This window comes from Chanodichthys erythropterus, chromosome 7 (assembly GCF_024489055.1).
Source record: "Chanodichthys erythropterus isolate Z2021 chromosome 7, ASM2448905v1, whole genome shotgun sequence".
Lineage (NCBI taxonomy): Eukaryota > Metazoa > Chordata > Actinopteri > Cypriniformes > Xenocyprididae > Chanodichthys > Chanodichthys erythropterus.
The window spans coordinates 17,502,721-17,521,728 of record NC_090227.1 but is presented as its reverse complement, the minus strand read 5'-3'; the positions used below and the strand labels follow the sequence as shown (position 1 = coordinate 17,521,728).

The 19,008-nt window shown below is 41.0% G+C and overlaps 2 protein-coding genes across 2 annotated transcripts; both read right to left on the bottom strand.

Moving 5' to 3' along the window:
- Nucleotides 1–719: 719 nt before the first annotated feature.
- Nucleotides 720–3,268, bottom strand: cyba (cytochrome b-245, alpha polypeptide). The gene is made up of 6 exons (XM_067389065.1): nucleotides 3,115–3,268; nucleotides 2,650–2,719; nucleotides 2,393–2,467; nucleotides 2,142–2,225; nucleotides 1,964–2,045; nucleotides 720–1,348 (listed from the first exon to the last, which is right to left on the bottom strand). Exons 1-6 carry the CDS (start codon nucleotides 3,170–3,172, stop codon nucleotides 1,157–1,159), a joined length of 561 nt encoding a protein of 186 aa, XP_067245166.1. The 5' UTR covers nucleotides 3,173–3,268; the 3' UTR covers nucleotides 720–1,156.
- A 676-nt stretch (nucleotides 3,269–3,944) lies between these two features.
- Nucleotides 3,945–6,900, bottom strand: LOC137022639 (E3 SUMO-protein ligase KIAA1586-like). Its single transcript, XM_067389064.1, has 2 exons — nucleotides 6,231–6,900; nucleotides 3,945–5,906 (listed from the first exon to the last, which is right to left on the bottom strand). The coding sequence occupies exon 2, from the start codon at nucleotides 5,839–5,841 to the stop codon at nucleotides 4,054–4,056; it is 1,788 nt and encodes a 595-aa protein (XP_067245165.1). The 5' UTR covers nucleotides 5,842–5,906; nucleotides 6,231–6,900; the 3' UTR covers nucleotides 3,945–4,053.
- Nucleotides 6,901–19,008: the final 12,108 nt, after the last annotated feature.

The following is a 19,008-nucleotide window of genomic DNA, read 5'->3' as shown; positions in this document are numbered from 1 at the left end:
AACAAAACTAGTTTTAGGCTCAGCCTTGGGAAGTTCTATTGTGAATGTAGATGGCCAATACCATTCCTCAATAATTGTAATGTTTTGTAAACTTGCGTTCTGTTTATTTCTTTCTCTTACAGGCTACATCAAAAATAAATTTAATGTTGAAGAAAATCAACCATCTGGCCATCTCCCAGAAATGTGAAGATGAATGCAAGTTGGCAAAAAGGCGCCACAGTGATTGTGTGTGAGTGTGTGTGTACGCCAGACTGATTTGTTCAGAAATGTTATATTTTACAGTTACTGCTTCATAGTTATTGTAGGTTTTTTTTTTTTTTTATATTCAAAGAGTACAAAAAGAGTACAAAAAAGGTAATATATAATTGTAGTTATGTCAGTTATAGTTTTATATAGTATATAATTTCATATATATATATATATATATAGACTTATTTCCTCTTAAACATTCAATTAAACAAGCCACCATTAAATAAACACTAAGGACATTGAGTTTTCATTTTTCGAGCAAGATGAACTTCCTTGTTCCTTGTGGTGTAACAGAGGATTATGAAAACATGAAGACATGTTTTAACAGATTATCCATCTGTCATCACATAATGACCATTGTGTATTTCTTTTCTTTGGTTATGAATATGGTGCAGGAAGAAAAATTTCGCTACATTTTGAAATTTTTTTGTATTGCTGTGTGACTAATAAACAGAGACGAAACTTAGCAATAGTTTAACTCTATAAATGACAGATAATTTAATGAAGCAAATCCTGAGTTTATTGTAAGTACAAATGAAGACATACACTCTCTTGAGGTAAATATACATAATTATGGTTAACATTTTGACAGCATCTTTACTGTTCAGCATCTATCCTACTGTTATTAGATGATAAAAACTGATCTCACATAAAAATCACTCTTATCAGTGACAATAAAAATTTAACAATAGTATGAAAATGTATGCAAGTAACTGGGATGTATCACATTGATCAAGAGGTACACACCCTAGATATTATAAAATAAACAATACAAGTCAGTGCCATCTCTCTCTCTCTCTCTCTCTCTCTGTATGTGTGTTTTGATGCAGTTTGTCAGTATAAACTCATCATAAATGCTTCGTATTACAATGAATTATAGATAAACTGTTTTTTAACACTGGAATCCTTATTCATTGGTGGTCACAGACATGGGATTGTCATACGCAGCAGTCTCTAGGTTATCCACTTTCTTCCGGCGGAGTTCGGGAGGAGGTCGAGGTGGAGGGTTTTGAGGAGGTTCTTTGATGCTCTCCCCAATGCGCTTTGGTGGCTCTGTCCGGGGCAGTATTGGCTCCCAATGCTCTCCGTGAATAGCTGCCTGTAATGCCAAAGTTCAAAATCATGTACAAAATTTGAATGGCTGAATTTATTGTGAATACTCTCTACACTAAGGCCATATGGCCACACAACAAAAATCATTCAAACATAGATGTTGTTCCAAGACTTCTTCTGCAAGTAACAGTTCATATGATATGAGTGTAATGAAGTGAAGAACACTGTACTAAAATATTGTGGGATAGATCATCATATTACACTCATATCATCTGTTAGCACAAAGAACCATATTCATGTTTTAAAGTTTGAGTTCACACAAAAAGGAAAATTCTCTTATGTTCATCATTCACATTTTCTTTCTTCAGTGGAACATAAAAGTAGAATGTGAACGTTCCACAGAATGTGCATATGGACTACTTATAACGTCATATGAGGGTGAGTAAATGACAGAATTTTCATTTTGATTAAACTGTTCCTCTAACAGTTTGAAAGTGAAAAAGGGGATTTTATAAGAGGAAGCAACTGAGCATAAAGAAATAAGATCTTTTTTTTAGTTTCCTATCTTTTAGTTGTGGTTGCATTCACATTCATGCAGTCATGTTGTTTATCTAGAGTTCAAATGAATCAGTGCTTAATTATTTTGTTTGGAGGAACTTACTGAAAGGTAGATTAAACTGGCAATTGCTAGACACACACACCCCAGAACTGTGGCTAACATGAACGCTCCAGGAACACACAGCCTGCAAGGTAACACACAGAAACAAATGAAAGATGCTGCCTTATACCACAACAATAAAAGTTCAACATGGATGCTGACTTAAGTATGACAGACTTACGCAGCATGCAAGAACGCTCTGACATAATAGTTTCTGGTCAGGGGTCCAAAAGCCTTTACACACACTGTGAAGCAGTATTGGCCACTAAGAAAAAAAGAAAGGTGTATGGTTCAAAGCAAACAAGGAAGTTTTTACTATACAAATGACTCAGCCCAAAATGTTTTTATGGTGTGGTGAAATCACCAGGCTCTACTTCCTGTAAATAGTTACGGTCTCAAATGAGGTCAGATTGATACATATAAAACACTTACGTTCTCTCAACGCTGGTGCCTTTGCCTCGTTTGCTGCGCGGATATTCAAGCAAACAAACAAATACACCGGCAGCACTATCACAGTCAAGGATATAAATGTATACACTAGAAATATACTTTGGAACTTTACCAAAAAGGAAAAAAGGTACTTTATCAGGCGAAAGACTAGAAGAACACATGAGGAAAAGAAAACGAAAAAATAGGGCAAATCAGAGCCTCATACATTTATAGGATCCCTGCAGAGGTTGTAAGGATACATGCCGAACGCTGCGAACTGCCAGCCTCTGAACTGACCGGCCACTCCTACGATTCCACCAGTCGCATAAACTGCAACAGGAAAAAAAAGTTTGTCATCACGTTTCTTAATATTCACACAAGCCTGCATTAACTGGAATATATTTTTAAAAATAAAAATAGTATACAAGAATTTTAAATACTGTTCTTTCAAATTTAAGCGTTCAAAATACTGAAAACCAACGTCTTGGTTTTAATAATATAAATAAAGTAAAGTAGTATTAGCTATAGTTCAGCATTTATTAAAGTGTAAATATAGCTACTGTATACAATTTACTATAGTAATGTTCAAAAATACTTTAGTATTTACTTCAAATTACTATAGTATTTTTTCATGTGGGGTATTTAAACATTAATGTAAGTGTAACTTACTCGTTTAAATATATTAGAGAGCCAGAAAAACAGAATTAGAGTATGTGTGTTCTTACTGAGTCCAGCAGCCAGAGCTTGCTCGTTAGCCCACATAGCCCACTCAATCTTCCCCATGATCACTGGAGTGCGTGCTGAAACTGATAAATGAAGTTTTATTTTCAACTTAATTCTAAAATACAAGTGGGTAGTGGCCAGTGTTTCATAACTCCAACCCTTTCATTTCATCACTTCCGCTTTTACTTTGCGCTACGTATTCGTTTAGGGAAATGAAAACGCCAGAGTGGAAATGTCAATACACAGGAAGACCACAGGAGGCGCTTCTCAAACGGAAAGCTGAGGCTGTCTTCCTAAATATACAAAGAATAAATAAATATATATATATATATATATATATATATATATATATATATATATATATATATATATATATATATATATATATATATACATAGAGAGAGAGAGAGAGAGAGAGAGAGAGAGAGATATTATAATATTTATACATTTATTTCTTATTTATGTATGTATTTATTTTTTCCAATCGAGCTTAGAGTAGGCGAGGGCAAAGCATTGAGGCCACAGTGACACCTTGTGGTGTGGCCGAAATACAAGAAGTGTAACCTACTGACAAGCCTGCGATACTGGGATGAATGACTTGGATGGGCAATATGGCCAAAATCTTATGTCACGGCCGTGGTGTAGTCCTAAAAAAAGTGGTTTACTATTAGCCCCAACCCCAAACCCCCCCCAAAAAAAAAACAGAACAACAGAAGTCAATGACTGTTTGTTTAATAGTATTTCTTCAATTATTATTACATTTCATTATATTTAAATCTGTGTAATTTATGCACTTCTAAATTGTATACTGTTACACTGATACACTCATACACTGCAAGAACATTGAATTATTCAGTTTTATTGGTATTTATTTATTATTATAATTATTTGTTTATTCAATTACAGTACATTCCAAAAATGTTTTCTCTCTATTGTGAGATTTACAGATTTACATTGCCTTGACTGTGTAGTGCAGTGCGATGTCGTCTTGCCCAGGTCTTTACATAGTTCTCTGGGTTAAACAGTGAAATTGGCGGGCCATTAAGGTTGATCGTCATCAAATTTGAAACATTTGAAACAAGAAGCACAGACCTCTTCTTTGTCACAATAGAATTCATGATACTGAAACCTCTTTCGCACTCTGCAGTGCTTACAGGAAAGGTCTGCATGCAGTTCTTACGAGGTTTCAAATCCTGAGATTCAGTTTGGGGAGATTCAACTATGTCTCTCATTCCCCTAATGGCTTGGTCAGGGCACAAATTAAAACGTGCACAGAGCCTATGAATCTCTGCCTCACCATAGCGAATGCCAGGCTCTGATGGCCACCTGTTTGTGTCCAGAATGCTCAGATCTTTAAGAATTTCTTCTTCAAAAGGAAGACGTTTCTGTAGACTTTCAATTAGGCTTTGCAAGAATTCCTCAGTGTTGATAGACTTAATCTTAGGGTTTGACTTCAAGTGCACATCTTGGAATGTGCCACGATCTTTTGCCTCCAGTGCATCTGAAAGTTTCGCCCCTGGCTGAGTTTTAAATGATGTTAAAACCCTGATTGCTCTTTTCACAAGAAGATCTGCTCTGAGTAGAGTCATATTTTGACCTTGCAGTTCCTCAGAGACAATGGACAGTTCATGTAAGGTATCATACATCAAACCAATGTCACAAAGAAATTCTGGACTTTTCAGCCTGTCACCTAAGCCTCTGTATGTCTGTCTCTCAGTGCAATTTCTCTGCTCATCATTGGAGGCTTTTTCAAAGTGTCTGAAAACGGCAGAAAAAGATGTCCAGACAGCCCGAGCGGTACGAAAACTGCTGGCAACCCATCTAACATCTAAGATTCTGCCAATTTTGAGAACCTGAGTTCCAACCTCAGTCGCGGATTCTAAAAGCTCTCTCTGATTTTTGTTTGATTTGCTATAGACGATGTGCAATTTTTCAACAAAGATTTTGAAGTGATTGAGAGCAGTAACTTTATCAACAGCATCTGAAACAGCCAATTCTAGTCTGTGATTCATGCAGTGCCAAGTGAGAAGTTTTGGGAATCTTATTTTCAATTTTGTGGATACACCGTAATGCTTGCCCACCATAACGTTAGCACCATCTGAGACAAAGGACACCCAGTTTTGTTTTAGCCACTCCTCTGTGAATCCTGCTTTTGTTAGGCAACTCATTAAGTCTTGAATTATTCCTTCAGATGTCTGGTCCTGAAGTTCCACAAGATCAAGAAAAATGAACTCTGGTGGTTCACCTAACACAGATGCTTTGATGTTAACAATCATGGTGGCTTTTCTACTCAAGGTGGATGCTTCATCTAAGAGCACAGCTAATTTGCTTGAGGAGCTAACAATGTTGTTCACAATTGAACATTGCATTTCTTTTGCAATGTGTTCAATAATGTTAGTAGCACTGAAACGGGAGTGCAGAATTTGTCCCATTTTGAGTCCATTCAGCTGCTGAAGTTCTACGAGCGCTTCATGATCTGTGAAGGGACGATTATTTTTGGCAAGGTAGTATGCGGTTCTGAACACTGAGTAGGTCTCTTTAATTACTGACATGTTCATTGCCTCCACATTTTTTCCCAGCACATCATTTTTTTTCAAGTTCTCTATCTTTTCAGCAAGAGCATGTGCTTTTGAACAAAAATGTCTTTTGATTTTGTTCCTTAATGAAGATAAAATAATGTCTCTGTTTTCGTTGTTGGAACCTTGAATTTGAAAAGTAGCCCACTCCATGGAGATCTGGACACCTTGTTCTTTAAAGACCCCCGTTGATCCTGCATTAGAGCAGACCAGGCATCCTGTGATGGAGAAAATACCCATGAAATTAGTTTCATGCTGTTTAATTGATTACTTTGTTTGATTTTCACTCCCTGTTCTCATTTGGGTTAAATAAATACCACAAATCATGCTTCTTACAAAGATAGCTAGGTCAAGATTTTCATGTTGTTACCTAAAATTTAACCTTAATTTTTTTTTTATTTTATTATGCTGTAATAACTTAAATATGTTTAATAATAATTTATTTAACTGGAAATCAACAGTCTCTGCTTTTATTTTACCAATGGTGAAAAAAATGAATTAAAAGATTATGTGAATTTAAGACAAATAGAACAATGACATACCAAGTTTTTTGTTCTTGAACCCCAACCGAGGGTTCTTTGATTTAAAAGCCTCCCATTGGCTTTTACTCCAAATGTCCGGCCAATCATCCGTATATAGTATGCCAGGACCTAAACGAAAACATTACTTCAGCACACACAATTTCAATATAAAACCTATCCTATAAGACTGATGTGCTTCATAATTAAAAGTGATTACAACCAGCTGAATGTTAACAATTGCAATTCTGAACAAAAATAATGGATAAGCCATTAATGTTTTAGTCCTCTCATTTTAACTCAAGATAATGATGTTACGTGCTGGTGTGGTAGAGATGAGTCGGTAACGGATATCCACAAAGAAGAGCGTTTATTCACAATAGTAGCAAGGATACACACATCAAACTAACATTCAGGACAGACAAGGAGTGCAGGGAGTGAGTGCATTATAAAGGGTGTGCTAATGAGAGAGTCCAGGTGCAGGTGATCCGTGAAGATGGGGAGATGACGAGGAAGTGGGTGCAGGTGTGGAGAACAGGAGGATCTTGGGAAATGGAGTCCAGGGGAACAAGGGATCCGTAACAGTACCTCCGTAACAGCGGGCGCCCTGGAGACCTCAAACCGAAGCAGGGGGAGGAGTAGACTGGAGTGGAGGTCTCCAGGGCAGGCTCAAACACCATGGCGGGTAGGGAGCCGTGGGTAGCCATGGCGGGTCAGGAGCCGTGGGCAGCCATGGCGGGTCAGGAGCCGTGGGCAGCCATGGCGGGTCAGGAGCCGTGGGCAGCCATGGCGGGTCAGGAGCCGTGGGCAGCCATGGCGGGTCAGGAGCCGTGGGCAGCCATGGCGGGTCAGGGGCCGTGGGCAGCCATGGCGGGTCAGGGGCCGTGGGCAGCCATGGCGGGTCAGGGGCCGTGGGCAGCCATGGCGGGTCAGGGGCCGAAGGCGGCCATGGAGGGTCAGGGGCCGAAGGCAGCCATGGCGGGTCAAGAACCGAAACCTTCCAGCCGTTGAGCCCAGGCAGCGCTGAAGGACCGGCGGGAGATGGCGGAACCAGCGGCTCCGGCGACCGAAGCGCAGCCGGGGCTCCAGAAGGCCGCAGTTGAATAAGGACGACAGACAACAAAGTGAACACCAGGGGGAGTGAGGAAGCCAACTGGAAACGAGGGACGGAGCGGAGACGGAGGAGTGTAGTCCAGAGGGGAAGGCAGGCTGACGAGGGACCAAGGTGTGAGCGGAGGCAGGATGGAGACTTGTGAGGCTGGAGGACTGATGGGCCATGGTGGAGACGAGGGAGGTTGGAGCCAGGGTGTTGGTAATCGCCCAGAGGTCCGAGGTGGAGATCTGGACGAGGGGGCTTGAGGTGGAGGTGCAGTGTAAACACAAATGGGTGGAGGTGGGAGAGGGAGGCAGGGAGGGTAAACAGTCTTAGGGCTGGAGACTTCTACAACAGTTCATACTAGGAGCGGCTGACCCCTGACCCGCCATGGCTGCCCACGGCCCCTGACCCGCCATGGCTGCCCACGGCTCCTGACCCGCCATGGCTGCCCACGGCACCTGGAAGATGCTGATGAGCTGGTCAGCCGCTGATGTCGGCGTGAGAGGCTGTGGGGGAGCTGGAGCCACCGGAATCAGAAATAACCCCATCTGTTGGCTTGTGGATATCCAGCTGTTTGGGCCTGTCCTTCTGTTACGTGCTGGTGTGGTAGAGATGAGTCGGTATCCACAAAGAAGAGCGTTTATTCACAATAGTAGCGAGGATACACACATCAACACATCAAACTAACATTCAGGACAGACAAGGAGTGCAGGGAGTGAGTGCATTATAAAGGGTGTGCTAATGAGAGAGTCCAGGTGCAGGTGATCCGTGAAGATGGGGAGATGACGAGGAAGTGGGTGCAGGTATGGAGAACAGGAGGATCTTGGGAAATGGAGTCCAGGGGAACAAGGGATCCGTAACAAATGATTTGAGCTAAACATTAACTACAGTTTTCTACATATATTTAATAATAATCAGACCGTGAGACAATATATTGCTAATCTCTCTACACTACAGGGGCCAGTTGCATAAACATAGCCACTATGTTAAGACTGTGTCTTAAGATCTAGTCTAACAAACTAGTAATTAGCCTTACTTGACTAAATTTATATCAGTCTAACTTTCTGGATTCAAATTAGATCTTTTTATGTAACCATCTTCGTTATGACCAGTCAAACATGTAATTACTAACTTGTAATTGTAGTCCAAGCAGTTTATGCAACTGGCCCCAGGTCATGGTGTCCATCAAATTTCGAGGAAATAGTAACTTTAAAGGGTTAGTTCTCCCAAAAATGAAAATTCTGTCATTACTCATTCTCATGTCATTTCAAACCTTTAAGACCTTTGTTCTTCTTCGGAACACAAATTAAGATATTTTGATGAAATCTGTGGGGTTTTTTATCTTCCATTTAAAAAGCACATTCAGTGTTTGTTTGATTTCCTCTGATTTCAACAAAATATTTTAATTTGTGTTCTGAAGATGAACAAAGGTCTTATGGTCTTATGAGGGTAAGTAATTAATGAAAGAATTTTCATTTTTGGGTGAACTAACCCTTTAAGAGACTATATTTGGATGACACATAATAACAAACTACTACACTTCTAGATATTAAAAGGGTCTTGAACTGCATTTTTTTTTTTCATTTTGGAGAGACCTGAGCTGGAGGTCTGGGCTGTGCTAGACTGACTTTGGCCTGTGCTGGAGGTCTGGGCTGTGCTGGACTGACTTTGTCAAGTCAAGTCAAGTCAAATTTATTTATATAGCGCTTTTACAATTGGTAATTGTTTCAAAGCAGCTTTACATATTAGAAATCAGAAAAAAAGGGAAGTGGTTAAAAATAAGCTGTACAAACAAGCGTGGTAATATGTAACATATACAAGATGGTGCTACATTAAGCCAATGTCGGCTGACTCCCAGGGGTGGAAAAAACCCCCTAGGAGAAAAACCCAGCGTGCTAGCACTGGGAAAAAAGTCCTAGGAGGGAAAAAAACCCTTGGAAGATATATATAATATATGTAAATGGATATGGAGATCAAAATCTGAATTATAAATTTTTATTATAGAGATTAAAAATAGATTATATATAAATATATATAAGCGGATACGGGGATTAAAAATCTGAATTATAGATGCAGCCAGAACTGGATCTGTAGGCCCATTGTCTCCTGGGCTACGTTGTAGTCAGGTCCAGACACAGGTTCTCCATCTGATCTGGATACGGCCTGGATCCAGCACCCGGCAAACCTCAGGATAAGCAGAGAGACAGATATTAGCGTAGATGCCATTCTTATTCTGATGTACAGGTATATCTAGTGTTATAGGAAATGTTCTAGGTTCCGGCTGACATAATTATTGCAGCGTAACAATCCTTTAACGGATTTGAAAAATGTTAATGTATTGATAATGTGTTATGTGTATGCAAGAGCAAAGAGATGTGTTTTTAGTCTAGATTTAAACTGACAGAGTGTGTCTGCTTCCCGAACAATGCTAGGAAGATTGTTCCAGAGTTTAGGTGCTAAATAGGAAAAGGATCTGCCGCCTTCAGTAGATTTTGATATTCTGGGCATTATCAACTGGCCTGAATTCTGAGATCGCAATAAACGTGAAGGACTATAATGCATTAAGAGCTCACTTAGGTACTGGGGAGCTAAACCATTTAGAGCTTTATAAGTAAGTAGCAAGATTTTAAAATCTATACGATGTTTAATAGGGAGCCAATGTAATGTTGACAGAACTGGGCTAATATGGTCATACTTTCTGGTTCTAGTAAGAACTCTAGCTGCCGCATTTTGGACCAACTGTAGTCTGTTTAAAAGCCAAGCAGAACAACCACCCAGTAGAGCGTTACAATAATCTAGTCTTGAGGTCATGAATGCATGAACCAACTGTTCCGCATTTGTCATTGAGAGCATATGTCGTAATTTAGATATATTTTTTAGATGGAAGAAGGCAGTTTTACAGATAATAGAAACATGACTTTCAAATGAAAGATTGGTATCAAAGCACCCAAGTTCCTAACTGAGGACGAAGGTTTAATGGAGCACCCGTCAAGTGTTAGAGAGTATTCAAGGTTTTTTCGTGAGGAAGTTTTTGGTCCAAAGATTAGGATATCATTTTTTTCTGAATTTAATAATAAGAAATTTCTTGTCATCCAGTTTTTAATATCAGCTATGCATTCTGTTAGTTTTGTGAATTTGTAGGTTTCGTCAGGGGGCGAGGAAATATAGAGCTAGAGTATCGTCAGCGTAGCAGTGAAAACTAACACCATGCTTCCTAATTATCTCTCCTAAGGGCAGCATGTACAGATTGAAAAGCAACGGTCCTAGTACTGAGCCTTGTGGTACTCCATATTGAACCTGTGATCGATACGACATCTCTTCATTAACTACTACAGACTGATAACGGTCAGATAAGTACGATTTGAACCATGCCAAAGCAATTCCACTAATGCCAATATAGTTTTCAAGTCTTTTTAAAAGAATGGTATGATCGATAGTGTCAAAAGCAGCACTGAGATCTAATAACACTAACAGAGAAATACAGCCACGATCGGATGATAGGAGTAGATCGTTTGTAACTCTAACGAGAGCAGTCTCAGTACTATGGTATGGTCTAAATCCTGACTGGAAATCCTCACAGATTCCATTTCTTTCTAAAAAGGAGCACAGTTGTGTTGAAACTGCCTTTTCTAGTATCTTTGACAGAAAAGGTAGATTCGATATTGGCCTGTAATTTACTAAATCTCTCGGATCTAGTTGAGGTTTTTTAATAAGAGGTTTAATAATAGCCTGCTTAAAGGTTTTTGGCACGTATCCTAGTGTTAAGGATGAATTAATTATATCAAGAAGTGGACCTACGACCTCTGGAAGCATTTCATTCAGTAGTTTAGTCGGCATTGGGTCTAGCATACATGTCATTGATTTTGATGATTTGATAAGTTAAGATAATTGTTCCTCTCCTATAGCGGCGAATGATTCTAGTTTTACCTCAGGGACACTACAGTGCACTGTCTGAAGCGAAACTGTAGACGGTTGCATGTTTTTAATTTTCTCTCTAATATTATCAATCTTGCAAGTAAAGAAGTTCATAAAGTCATTACTGCTGTGCTCTATGGAAACGTCAGCAGTTGAATCTCTGTTTCTAGTTAATTTAGCCACTGTGTCAAATAAATACCTAGGATTATGTTTGTTTTCTATTAAGAGATTTGAAAAATAAGTAGATCTAGCATTTCTTATAGCCGTTCTGTACTCAATCATTTTTTTCTTTCCACGAAAGGCGAAAAACTTCTAGTTTTGTTTTCTTCCAACTACGTTCAGCTTTTCTAACAGCTTGTTTTAGAGCCCGAGTGTGCTCATCATACCACAGCGTTGGATTAGTTTCCTTAATCTTCTTTAGACGTAAAGGAGCGACTGCATCTAATGTGCTGGAAAAGAGAAAGCCAATAGTTTCTGTTGCAGCTTCGAGTTCTTCTAAGTTGTCTTTGGTCTGTGCTGGAGGTCTGGGCTGTGCTGGAGGTCTGGGCTGTGCTGGAGGTCTGGCCTGTGCTGGAGGTCTGGCCTGTGCTGGACTGACTTTGGCCTGTGCTGGAGGTCTGGGTTGTGCTGGAGGTCTGGCCTGTGCTGGAGGTCTGGGCTGTGCTGGACTGACTTTGGCCTGTGCTGGAGGTCTGGCCTGTGCTGGACTGACTTTGGACTGTGCTGGACTGACTTTGCCTGTGCTGGAGGTCTGGCCTGTCCTGGAGGTCTGGCCTATGCTGGACTGACTTTGGCCTGTGCTGGAGGTCTGGCCTGTGCTGGAGGTCTGGGCTGTGCTGGAGGTTTGGGCTTTGCTGGTCTCAGCTTCTGACTTTTCTGATGAATTGGAGCAGAACAGGCCTACACTGCTTCTCTTACACTGGACACTATATCACAATATGTAATCATTAGAAATCAAGAGTTCAAATCTTCTTAACACCATAACTGGAGACACACAGATTATAACAGATCAACAGCCAAAATTTGCCTTTACAGATGGTATACTACTATGAAATTCTCTTTAGTTACCTTCCAAAATAGTCAGTTAGACTGACCTTCCTCTTCTCACTTCTTCCTCTTCCCACCATTTCTAGATGAGAAACAGGCAGAATTAGACCTGTATTATGCAGTGTGAACCAATTTACCATGGTCAACAACATAATCTAGTTAGCTAACTATCATATCCAACTAGGCATCTTAAGCATAAGACAACACATCACTGATGTTAGCGGCTTCTTTCAATTAAATATTTACATTAAGGAAAACAGTCATTTATAATGATGACAGTCAATAAATATTGTCATTTAGTGACCAGTAGAAGATCCATATATCATGGCTTAGCCTTTTGGTTGAATTATAAGAACATTTTTACAGTAGAAAAAATAGAGTGTAGAGTAGATTGTATGTTTATTTTATTTGTTTATTTTACAATTTGAGTGTAGTTGCTATCTGTTATATGTTGAATTCATGTTTATAAAAAAGGCACTTCAGAGTGTGACGTAATGTCATGACCGTTGCAGTGTCCGAAGAAATATTTCCATGCTCAAAGTGGTTTCCACGGCTTAAGCTATACTGAGCTGTGCACGTATTGTCATACTGCGATATAGATATCGGCAATTCAGCATACTTCCCAACATAAGAGCTAGAATTTATTTTAAATAAATTAATTATATTTTTTAATAGACTAATCTCAAACACAAACTCAAAACACACTTGAGCCAAAGCTATTACATTGTGAATCACGTAGGCTGTATATTTTAAAAGTAGGCTATATGGCAGCGACAGAAGAGAGTGACTGCACCGGTACCGTTAGGCACACTTAAAACAATAATTTTTATTAATTTTACCTTACTGCTTCAGCAGGACACCATCTTCAGTCGATGACAGCAAAGCAAACTCTCCTCCTCGGTGTAGTAGAAGCTGTGAATATGGTAGTAGATTGCGGGTGTTGGGGGCGGAGAAAGGTGGTGGAATTCAAATGATGCACCAATTACAACACAGTTTCGTGAGTGAAAAACAAACAAACATGTGATGCAGTTAAAGGGGAAGCAGACTAGAGTAGATTGTGGATGTTACACAAGCATCAAAACAACTGGGTATACCGAGGGTATACGCTAATATTAAGCCATATAAGTCGTCATACGCAAACACCCCTCTGGAAAAAGTAAGCATATGTGCGTATGGCCCCGACTACACCACTGGTCACGGGTTAAGTCATATAATATCACCCTAACTGTACTGTTTGACATGGATTAGGCTAGTCTTTATTCCGGACATAGCCATAGAACATTGTCTGGTCTGGTTTTGTAAAATGTCCTGGGCTGGCAAACATGAACAGCAACATTTTCAACAGATTTGATTACAGGGACTTAACAGGGAAGCGCTTGTTATTTTCCATTATTAATCATTTGAATGAATGAGCTTGCGTTTGATAGAGATTCAGACACTGTCAGAACATGGAGAGGAACCAGCGCACATATAGGAAATGAGACATGATTGCTTAGTTTTAATAGGTTTTAAAAGTAACCAAAATGCTAAACATTAAAATTAAAGCAAAACAAAAATGAACAGAAATGTTTGATCCGTGCTTGTTCAGTTTGGTTACGATCTGATGTCACTTTTATATTTTTAAGCTCTAAACAACAATTAGATTAATATTATTAATTATAATATTATTAATAATATTGCAATAGATAATTTATGTTTAATGCATGGCATGTGTGTTTCTCTAGCTACGTTTCCATGGCACATTTTGATTTATCTAATTCTGGATATTTCCAGTTGATAACTTAGCCTAAGACTTGTGATTAATAATAAGACCACACCAAGAAAAACCCATTATAATTAGTGATGCCGTGTCACGGTTCATGGGTCTGTGTGTTCATCTCTGCATGTCTGTCTGCTGTTGTCACTTGTTTGATTGCTTGTTAGCGTTGCCTAGCAACCTTGGCCCTAACAAGTTAATCGGAGTGGTTGCACCTGCTGTGCATTACCACTCCTATATCTGCCCTGCGTTTTGCTGTGTTTGTTGTCAGACCTACCAGTTTGGTGTGGATTTTTTTACCTTCACAGTCTCTGTGAGACTGGTGTCTGCTACGGATGCTTACTACTTCTCATCATTTTGCCTTTGCTTTATTCCTCATTTAATAAACTATTTTCTGCACTTGCAATTGGACCTTGAGTTTATTCTTTTCTGACAGAACGATCTGACCATACTATGGATCCAGTGAGTGCATCAGAATTATGGGACATTTTGACGAGCAGGAATGCACGCATGGAATGACAGGACGAGCAGATTATGGTTACTGGTCGCGCTGTCCAGGCTCTAGTAGCACAAGTTTCTGAATTGACCAACCAGCTTCAGAAGTTTAAGACTGAGTCTGCCCACCAGCCCACTGTGCTCAACCCACCTGCTGTTCCACCTGTTGGCCGCAATGCTGAGCCCTGCCTGCCACCTCCAGCTGCATACTCTGGTGAGCCCCAGTTGTGTTGATCTTTTTTGGAAAAAAATCTTTTTTTGGTGTTCTCTGTTTATTGCTCTCCAGCCTTCATCTTTTCCCACAGAAGAGTCTAAAGTTGCCTTTGTAGTTACACTGCTGTCTGGTTGAGCAGCTCTCTGGGGAACAGCTGTGTAGGAACAGAAGCACCAATGTTGTTCTTCTTATCAGTCATTCAACGGAGGAACTTAAGAAAGTGTTCGATCGGGCAGTTTCTGGCAGAGAGGTGGCGTGGGCATTGGCTAAGTTGCGTCAAGAATTCCATGGATCAATTCTTGATCTTGAGCCCATGCAGGTGGGCAGAACTCGTCTTTCCCAGGAGGAGAATGAGAGACGCAGGACCCAGGGATTGTTTATATTGTGGCACGGCGGGTCATATTGCTGCACAGTGTCCAGTAAAAGCCAAAGCCCGTCAGTAGGGAAGAGGTTACTGACGGGTGGGGTCGCTTTTAATAAATCCTCTCTTATTTCTACTCTTCTCCCAGTAAGACTACAGTGGGCCTGTTCTAATTTTAATTGTTCAACCTTAATTGACTCTGGAGCAGAGGGAAGTTTTTTGGAAACCAACCTTGCTCATAAACTGAAAATTCCAGTGGTTCTGGACAGTCGACCGCTTCCACCTATCTACCATACCACCGGGCCGGTGAGTTTAATTACATCTGGCAACCACACAGAGAAAATTTATTTTCTTTTGACTGACACACCTTTGGCTCCAGTGGTTCTGGCTTTCACTCCATTACCCCAAAATAAACTGGTGTCAAAACACTGTTTCTTCCTGGCAGTGGCAATTTCTTTAAGACTGCAAGGGAAGCTCGGCTTCCCTTATAATGTCACAAAATTAATGGTCAAATATGTACTATTGTATTAACATTTTATTGACTAAATGCGTTAGAAAACGTTCATCTCAAAGACGAGTTCGTTCAGAATCAGTTACATATAGCAGGTCGGCTGACTCATACACTCCCGCAGCGTCACAGTGCATTTCCCTATTGAAGCCCAGCGTCCATTGACTTCAATGGGGCTGCTTTGAACGTTTTTTTTTTCAGCGCTTCGAAACTAGACGGTCACTGGATAAACGCTGCGATTATGTCCCGCCCACGGACGCTCAGCGTCTCTGGGGGTGAATGGGGAGTGGGCTGGCCCGGACTCCGAGCTTCTGCGTGATGATTGGAAGGTCTGTCGAAAGACTGCATCTCCTTTTGACTGACAGCGATTCTGTACTATAAGGAATCATTGAAGCTATTTGCACTCAGTCCCATCGCGGATTTCTCAAGTTCAGTCGAAATAAAAACTGCTGCAACCTATTTCTTTGATATTTGCTTGGTGAAATTGCTTGATTTTCATCATACATTTCACACAATTATACACCACATTCCTTGTTTCAGTTTTACAGAGTTAAATTTTTTTTTTAGATCGTTCATTCATTCATTCCTTCATTCATTCATTCATTCATTCATTCATTCATATAACGTTAGTAGGCTAGGCTAGCGTCGTGGGTGAAACTGCGCACTATGGCAGACGGTGCTAATGTTGTCGACCTGATTTTGGTGAAGCCATTTGAAAGTGTTCCTTACGAGGAAAAACTTATATTAAACAGCAGGGGAGATCAACACCTAAGATTGATTTAGTGCAAAAGATAGGGAAAAATAACAGGTCTTTTCAGCTCTCCTGGTATGACAAAGTTAGCTGGCTGACTGGAAGTGCTGTGACAAATAAAATGTACTGCTGGCCATGCCTCTTGATGAAACCATCTCACGGATGTGTTGTTTGGTCAAAGGTGGGGTTTGGAGATCTGTCTAACTTTGACAGGGCATATAAAAGACATGAAAAGAGCAATGAACATGTGAGTGCAAGTGCATGTGCAAGATTAAGTTGCATGGGCAGGATCAGGGTTGAGCATGCAATAAATGAAGGTGCTCGCATTCAAGTGGCTAAACATAATGAAATAGCCGTTTAAGCAGCCTAGCTCTGCTGGCCATTGAGAGGACACTGGTCAAGTCACTTGAAAAGACTCCTAGTTGGTACGACAGGGTCACAGACCATTTTCTTGAAAAGGAACGTAGGGCAGAATTTACTTTTAAATAAATAGACAATTTTATGATGTAGGCCGAAAATGAGCTTCCCCTCTCTGACAGACCAGTAGCCGCCACTGCTTCCTGGAGTGAATACTGTCATGCTTCATGTCTGTTGTCTGCCTGTTCTTCTGTGTCTTGTTCTGTGTTGCAGGACTAACATGCGGACCTGTCAAATGTGCCCAGTGAGTATCTTGACCTGAAGGGAGTTTTCATTAAGTCTCGAGCTGCTCCTCTTCCTCCACATCGTCCCTATGACTGTGCGATAGAGTTATTGCCAGGTACGTCTCCACCTAAAGGCAGATTATACTCGCTTTCTGTTCCGGAAACGGAGTTCATGGAGAAATCTATTTCTGATTCTCTGGCAGCCCTTCTTCTTCCCCTGCAGGTGCGGGTTTCTTCTTTGTGGAAAAGAAGGATGGTTCCCTGCATCCTTGTATTGACTATTGAGGGCTGAACAGCATCATGGTAAAGAATACTTATCCTTTGCCGCTGATGTCTTCAGCTTTCGAATGACTGCAGGGCGCTTCCTTTTTCACAAACGCCTATCATTTGGTTCACATGAGGGAGGGTGATGAGTGGAAGACCGCTTTTAATACCCCCATGTTCAGCACGTCAGACGAGTGCTTCAGAAGAGAATGGGTTTTATGTCATGGTGGAGAAATGCGTTTTTCATGCACATTCAGTCCCTTTTTTGGGATATATTGTGTCGTCCGAGGTGGTGCGCATGGATCCCGACAAGGTTCAGGCTGTGGTAAATTGGCCAACTCCAGATTCCCGCAAGGCCCTGCTGAGGTTTCTGGGCTTTGCCAATTTTTACCGGCGTTTTATTCAATTACAGCCAGCTAGCCGCCCCTTTGACTGCCTTGACCTCCACCAAAGTGACTTTCAGGTGGTCCAGCACGGCTGATGCTGCATTCTCCAAATTGAAAAGTTTGTTTCAGCTCCAATTCTTGTTGCCCCTGATACTTCTTGTCAGTTTGTGGTGGAGGTTGATGCGTCAGAGGTGGGGGTTGGAGCGGTTCTTTCTCAGCGCTCTTCCGCGGACGGCAAAATGCATCCTTGCATGTATTTTTCTCATAATTTATCAATCGCCAAACGCAATTACGACATTGGTAATAGAGAGTTGCTGGCAGTCAAGCTTGCCTTGGAGGAATGGCGCCATTGGTTTGAGGGTTCGGGGGTACCTTTTATCGTCTGGACCAACCATAAGAATCTTGAGTATATCAGGTCTGCCAAAAGGTTCAATTCTAGGCAGGCTTGGTGGTCTATTTTTTTTTTTTTTTTTTGGTCATTTTGATTTTTCTATTTCCTACCGCCCGGGTTCCAAAAACATCAAACCCAATACTTTGTCCTGCGTTTTTGACCAATCTGAACGCCCGTCGTCTCCTGAGTGCATCTTGCCACAGAAGATCATGGTTTCCATGGTGACTTGGGAGATTGAGTTCTTATGGCCTTACATGGGGTAACGCCTCCGTCCAAATGCCCACCGGGTTGTTTGTTTGTGCCTGAGAATCTATGGTCTGACGTCATCCATTGGGGACATTATTCCAAGGTGGCTTGTCATCCGGGGGTTAGTCGTACCACGTTTCTCATTAAACAACGGTTCTGGTGGCAATCGATGACCCGCGACATACGACTTTTTGTGTTGGCCTGCTCAGTCTGTGCCACTTCTAAGACTTCTAATCGACCCCCTGCTGGACTCCTTCAACCACTGTCAGTTCCTTCGAGACCCTGATCCCACATAGTGGTGGTTTTGACCACGGTGGACTGGTTCTGAAAGGCAACTCATTTTGTCCCTCTGCCCAAAATACCCTCAGCCAGAGAAACAGCGGTTGCTGTCATTGATCACGTTTTTCACATTCATGGCCTCCTGAAGGACGTGGTCTCTGATAGGGAGCCTCAGTTTGTCTCCAAATTTTGGAAGGAATTTTGTTGTTTGTTGGGGGCGAGTGTTGGTCTTTTTTCTGGGTTTCATCCTCAGAGTAATGGTCAGACGGAGAGGGCCAACCAAGATCTTGAAAGTATGTTGCGGTGTTTGGTGTCTCAGAACCCATCCTTTTGGAGTCAACAACTTTCATAGGTTGAGTACGCACATAACTCATTACCAGTGTCATTCACGGGCCTGTCTCCGTTTGAGTGTAGTTTAGGTTACCAGCCACCAATTTTTCAGAATCTGGAAT